Source organism: Magnolia sinica, chromosome 9 (genome assembly GCF_029962835.1).
Source record: "Magnolia sinica isolate HGM2019 chromosome 9, MsV1, whole genome shotgun sequence".
NCBI lineage: Eukaryota > Viridiplantae > Streptophyta > Magnoliopsida > Magnoliales > Magnoliaceae > Magnolia > Magnolia sinica.
The window spans coordinates 52,314,755-52,321,914 of NC_080581.1; the positions used below are offsets into that span (position 1 = coordinate 52,314,755).

Below are 7,160 nucleotides of genomic sequence, written 5' to 3' on the forward strand. Positions count from 1 at the left end.
TCCACAACCTTAAGTTGTTAGATCCCGATCAACCGAGTTCTTACTTAGATGATCATCTTTTTGGTCGAATCTTGCTAACCATCTGCCTGAATCGTCTATTTCTAAGAATGACTTAGGTACTTATCTTTCTTTCTATCTCTAGTTTATTTTGATATTCTGTTAATTATAATGAGCTACATATTTAAATATTAATAAAATTAACAATATTTAAACCATAATTACTAGTGAAAGAAAAGTCCTAAAGTCGGAAGGCAAGAAGAATCAATTGGAGAGAACTAACCGTTAACCTTTCTTGAATCGTCTTGTTGTTGCTCACAACTGATGGCTGACACTTTCCGAATCTAGTTCTACACATTCGTTTACTATCGCTCGATCAAACATTGATGTCAGTAAGTTTAATCAAATATTGAGCTCAGTATGAATCTCACAAGCCCAGACATCGTAATCTTATATTAAATTGAATACATGCTCTCGATCAGGCACAGCTCACAAGCCCAGACATCGTAATCTTATATTAAATCGAATACATGCTCTCGATCAGGCACATGGTTGTGTTTGATTGAATGGCAAAACTGTAGGTAGCCAAACCCCGTCCATTTGTTATTTATTAAACGTGGAGTGAGTCACCGGAAACGTGTCAACCTCACTCGGCTGCCCAAGGAGTTGACTCGACTTTTCAAAACTATGTCGGTAACATGGAACAGGTGTGCCAAATCTGAGCCATTCTTCAGGAGGCTTTCCCGTGAGTATATCTTGCCGTTAAAATCAGCTTGTCCACTCCACTGGTCGGCCATATTCGTACGTGGTCAACCTGACAACTAGATTTTTATATACCTATATCCGAGCATAATAATGGTGGGCCCATCGTATGCGTGAAAACCTTATCTACGTGTGCCGTGTGTCCACACATGCCGAAAATCACCTCATTTCCAAAAAAAGGAGTACCTATAAATGATGGTACTCGTTCCCCCATATATGTATTAAAAAAAAAAAAAAAAAGACCTTTCCCTATGTTCAAGAATCTCTCTCTCAGTGAACCCAAAGGCAGTTCCGCAAGCTTGAAAACATGGGAATATTAACATGTGCCACTTCTTGTCAATCCAAGCAAGAAAGCCAAACCCAACCCACCTTTCTCCAATCAGAATCCACTTCTCTCAATTCCCAACCAAGCCTTCCATCCGTCCTTTCTCTTTCCTCTCAATCCCAACATCCTTCCACAAACCATCAGTGCATCTCCACCCTCAAAGGCCACTCCTCTTACGTATTCACCCTCACCATCACCGGTAAACGACTCTACAGTGGATCTTCTGATGGAGAGATTCGAACTTTGAACAACATCAACCCTTCAGAAACCCATTCGGGACCTGCAGATTCAAGAAACATTGTGCTGATTGGAAAAAGTGCGGTCAAATCGATATTGGTTTCCGGTGAAAATCTATTCAGTGCCCACCAAGACAGCAAAATACGTGTTTGGCAAATCGAAAATCGCAATTACAAGCTCCTTGCAACGCTTCCAACGCTTAAAGACCGTGTACTGAGGTTTCTCCCCACCAAGAACCACATCCAAGTGCGTCGACACAAGAAATGTACATGGGTCCACCATGTCGACGCCGTATCCGGACTAGCCATATCGGAAGACACCACCATCCTGTATTCAGTTTCTTGGGATCGAACGCTCAAAATCTGGCGAACATCCGACTTCCGATGCTTGGAGTCAGTGGCTAATGCGCATGACGATGCAATCAACGCAATTACGGTCTCTAATGATGGATTCATCTACACGGGTTCGGCTGACATGAAAATTAAAGTGTGGAAGAAATTTCCAAAGGAGAAAAATCATTCACTGGTGGCGACTCTTAAACAGCACAAGTCGGCTGTCAACGCGCTGGCATTGAGTTCAGATGGAATGGTTTTGTATTCGGGCGCTTGTGACCGTTCAATCGTGGTATGGGAGCGAATGAGTGGTTCTACATGCGGGGGCCATATGGTGGTAGTGGGGGCACTAAGGGGGCACGTTAAGGCTATCTTGTGCCTGGCGTTGGTGTCGGACTTAGTATGTAGCGGATCGGCTGATAAAACTGTTAGGATTTGGCAAAAAGGAGTGGAGAAACGGTACGCTTGTTTGGCGGTTTTGGAAGGGCATAAAGCTCCGATAAAGTGCATAGCTGCAGCCGTTGACCATTCCAGTTCCTACACCTGTGGTACTTCTCATCTCATTTACAGTGGTAGCTTGGATTGTGATATTAAGGTGTGGCAGCTTTTCTCTGCAACTCAATCCTGAACAAGAGAGGACGACTCCTGTAGTCAAGGTCTCTTTTTTTTTTTTTTTTTCTTCGACTTGGAAAAATAATGCCTTGATGAATTGGGTGATTCTTGAGTTAGGAAATTACCGAAACACCCTTGTTTATTTATTTATTCAGACAGTGATGCAGTCCAATAAATGTTCCCCTACTGTGATGATTGCACTAACTAAAAATCTGGCTTATTTAATTCATCATGTATGATATACTCGAATTTGAATGTTTTTGGGTGGTGTTGGCCACGTTGTGATGGGTTCTGCCAAATTGTCGTTGGTTCTATCATTATTTATGGTGAGGTACAACTGTTGGACTGGCTAGATTTCATCCATAACCACACAGGCATGTACAATCCCTTTTTAAAGAAAGAAAAATAATAATAATAATAATAAATGACGAGGGTTTTCGATAATTTCAACCTTAGAAAAAACCTCCGAGAAATTTCGATTCACCAAGGCATTATTTGGTAGGGGTCTGAAGATTTGCAAATGATTGAAGCCAACAGAGATGGGCTGGTGACCCATTTGCCAGATGCACCTTGGCCACCTCAGCCGTGTGTTCTATTCATGTGGGCGGTATGTTAGTAAAGGTGTGCTAGTGCATTGGGAAGAATCTCTTCCTTCTTTTCTTCTTTTCTTCTTCTTCTTTTACCTTTTTTTTTTTTTTTTAGTGTCTGAAAGCCTGGAAAGGCACTCGTGAAAAAAGTGGCCTTGAGGATACACTACTCTGTTGTACCTGTATTTGAGTCACACTATTGGAGATGGGTTTCTTTGGTTAGTTTGTTGGAACTTAAAAAGATGTGATTTTTCAGTGTAATATCACGGTATAAGAGACCAATCATACAAAATATGATAAGATGGTTGTCTCAGATCAAGACTGTTGGAACACCACGTCATTTTACATGGAGAATGTTTTGCAGCAAATCTGTGTGGCAATGCAGTATAAGCGGCTACCCTCCATAGCTCAAGTGGTGGACTGAGTGAAAGATGCCACGTTTCAACACTGAGGTCTTGATATCTATTCCCCTATGGGGGTGGGTAACAGTGAAGTGTGAACTGACAGTGGGTGTACTAACAAGCTAACCAGGAAAAAAAGAAAAGAAAAAAAAGTGGCTGATTCACAAATATGAATAGGAACTGTTTGTTCATCTTATTAGTTCATACTCTCAATGAATCTTCTCATCATACCACGCATTAGTCCACATATCAGTTTATTATTATTATTATTTTTGTGGGGCTTTACTATCTCATCGTGCCTTACTGGTGCCTACCAGAGTTTTGTGCTTGACGCTCGTCCCAAGCCCAAATAAAGAGGGTTGCATCGGGCTGACACCCGCGTAGAACTTCTACCAGAAATTTCTGAAAATATGACATTTCAAACTATAGAGTGGAATGTTGGAATAAAACTCATATAGTCGATCCCAGTTAGTTGGGATAAGGCTTATACAATGATAATGATTCTTCGTGGGGTGTCGGGGCTACGTCACTCTAAAACCAGAGCAGATTGTGCCTTTGGATGGTTAGATACGCTAAGTGACTCCCAAGCCAAGTGTGGCTCCCTGTATTTCAATGGAATTCATTATTTATACAAAAATATACCCAGAGTTTGCTTTTTCATTTGTTGTAAAATACTAACAAAAGTGGGTATTTGCAAATAATGGTAGGGTGGGAATCTGCTAAAAACCCTTTAATCTTTTATTGATTAAATTTGCAAGATGACATTTAATAAAGAAAACTGATGGTGAGTGGGTAATGTATTCCCAAGACAGAAAACTCAGCCTACAGTGACCACTATTACTTGTGAGCTTGGAGAGTTTAGGAGTACGTGTATGCATACTGTAGACACAAGCTAAAATACGACTACTTAAAAATCCTAGTTGTCCAACTGGTGGCCAAGAATGGAAAGTTAAACTTCAACATACATGAAAACTTAGGTATCCCAATCACTGATTTTGGGGCCATGCTCCTCATATGCGGAGCCCATGATTCACTGGTATGGCTAGAGGTCCATGAATTCCATATAAACAGTGATCGTGTTCGTTGCATATGGATTGCGATACTTTGGTAAAGCATCAATGACATTCTACTCTTCTTATCTAGTCTTTCCCAGCATGGGACCTGGTCCATGACAAAGATTTCTATGCTATGCAGTCCATAAATAGTAGATGGAGCATGTGCTGGAGAATTATCCTCCCAAAAGTGTTTTAGGTCTGTGAGAAGCCTTTTTCTTTTATCTGAAAATAAAACTTACAAAATTAGGCCTAGCTATAAACCATGTAATAGACAATTATTTATTTATTTATTTATTTTCTAACTTGCAATCACAGAATCTCTGAATAGAGTAGGTTGCTATAAAAGCCCTCTGGTTTCGCTACTGATGATGGACCCAGAACCCTGTATGAGAGGATTGTGGGTTGTGGGTTTGTGGGTCCATCAAAGTTGAGTTTTGCACATCCTAGCTAGGGTGCAAAATCCTATCCAATTTGCCCCTTTTCTGTCGTTAGGGTGGAGAACTGTTCCACTTGACTAACTTCAGATTTGAAGTGTCATAGACTAGGTTTTGCTGGTTTCATTTTGTAAAGATCCCAAGATGATCTTGATTGTAATAAGAGTTGGGTCCACCATGTGTTGTTAAATTCAATTGTAGGTCTATAGACTGCCAGGAAGACGTCGTTTCTGTGGGCATCTTTTTCCTTTCTGGCTTTTCATGTGTCTCACCGGACAGGAAAAGATGGCCTTTCAAAAGAAATCAAGGTGGTGGTTTTACCTACCATCTTCTATCCATTTTAGGAAGGCTTTATTCATTGAAGAACAGATATTTACCATTCTCATTGAAAAAATTTCTTCCAAAGATCACTGAACAGTTAAGCAATAGATAGTCAATGTCTTCCTCTTGCAAGTTGCATAGGGTGGAAGTGGAGTTTAACCCAGGTAGATAAAACTCTTATCAAGAGTTAAAAATTTCCTGGGTACACATGGTAGATTCAGGATGGATTTCTAGGGGATATCCTAACGCATGCTAACTGGGCAAGTGTCCCTCGATCGCATGAGATTGATGGCGTAGCGACCTGAGAGAATCCAATTATCTTCCCAGATGTCAATGATTTTGCCACCACCAACCACCCATCTAGTGCTCTCTTTCAAAACATTTCATTGACTGGCAATGGCATTTCGAATATGGCAATGGCAAGTAGAGCTGAAACATTGTTGGAAGGTGGAACCTGGATGGTATTTATTTCAAAGGATTCCTGCCCAATGTTCCTTTCTGCATTGATGAGTCTCCACATCAATTTCCTAATAAGGGCTTCATTAAGCATTTTAAACGGCATGATTCCCAGGGTGTCTTGGTCTTTGGATTTAGTACCATTTCCTACTTGAACCTGACTGGACCTTGGGATTCATTGGAAGTTTTGTTGGTTATGATTCAATTCGGTTGTTGTCACACAAGGGTGGATTGAAGAACCAATCAGATTTTTGGGAATGCCCGATGCGACTATGTTGATAAGGGTAATCCACCCTAACTGAGATAGGAGCTTCCTCTTCCGATCCTAGATCCCATTCATAAGCTTGTCTGTAATTCATTGAATTGGCATGGTAGGGTTTTAGTCACAAAATAAAAAATATAAAAAAAAAAAGAAAAAAAAGAAGGCGTTTTAGATTTCATGACAAGAATGCTCATGAAGACCTCTAATGTTGCCATTACCATTTTAAAAAAATAATCACACAGGATTTGTTCTTGTTTATACTTTAGCGCACTTTGATCTTAGAGATGTATAAGATACTGAGAAGTCTTTCACACCCCTTTCTGGTGGCTTTTAAAACGATCAAGATGTCATCTTGAAAGTGGAGGTTGGAAAGCTTCTGGCTGCCATGGTTGAGAGAGATTGGCTTGACCATCATACTCTGAGCTGCTTCAAAATTTGCCATAGAGATGTACAGAAAAGGGGACAGTGGGTCTCCTTGTCTCAGGCCCCTCTTAGGGAGAACGGATCAGATGGTTTATCATTGGTTAAGAATAAATACTAACTGGTCGACATATGTTGTGTTACATGATAAGCTTTATTTATCCATTTACTGTGAAATCCCATTTTCTTCATAGTTGCCTCAATGGAACCCTATTTTATCGTTTTTAAGATTTGGGAATGTCCAACAAGGCACAGATTGGTCTGTTGTAATTTCCTCCTATTTCTCATTAACTATGACAATATCATAATGGATCTATCTCTGTGAGACAAACAAAGCCTGATAGGGAGATATCATGCTATGAAGGGAGGGTGGAGTTGATTAATCATAATTTTTCGGATGATTCTATAAATAAAATTACATAGGCGAGTGGGTCTAAAGGGGTCAATGTACATTGAGATTTTCCACTTAGGAATTAGGACAATGTGGGTGTGATTAATCTCTTTACATGGATTAGAAGATGATGGATGAGATACAAGATATCCGGCTCGACCATATCCCAGCACTTTTGGTTATATATATATATGATTTTTTATTTTTTATTTTTTTTTTAAAGCCAGCCTGGAAATGATATGGCCCAGGGGCTTTGAGAGCACCAGTCTACTTGATGGCTACTTCAGTCTCTTCTTGCCTAACTTTGTAGAGGAGATTGAATTTATGGTCTCAACCAGGATATGGGCAGGAATGAATACCTCCATATCTCTGGCCGACTCAAAGGTCCATTTAAAGTGATTGGTGATGTCATTCTCGATCGGGAAGGTGGGGGAAAGGGTGAACCTTGCTTCCATCTCTGAGTTTTAGGTCTAACGTCATTGTTCATGTTCCTTCTCGCTACGGTTGTGGCTTTGAAGAAGCTGGTGTTCCTATCCCTCAGGAACAAACAAGAACCACACTTTTTTTT

General features: G+C 40.3%; 1 protein-coding gene across 1 annotated transcript; it reads left to right on the forward strand.

The window, feature by feature from the left end:
* Window positions 1–968: 968 nt before the first annotated feature.
* Window positions 969–2,324, forward strand: LOC131255435 (protein JINGUBANG-like). The gene has a single exon (XM_058256143.1). It carries the CDS (start codon window positions 1,067–1,069, stop codon window positions 2,279–2,281), a length of 1,215 nt encoding a protein of 404 aa, XP_058112126.1. The 5' UTR covers window positions 969–1,066; the 3' UTR covers window positions 2,282–2,324.
* Window positions 2,325–7,160: the final 4,836 nt, after the last annotated feature.

Excerpts from the sequence above, each read along its gene's own strand:
- LOC131255435 (XM_058256143.1), top strand. The coding sequence starts at position 1,067 with ATGGGAATATTAACATGTGCCACTTCTTGTCAATCCAAGCAAGAAAGC.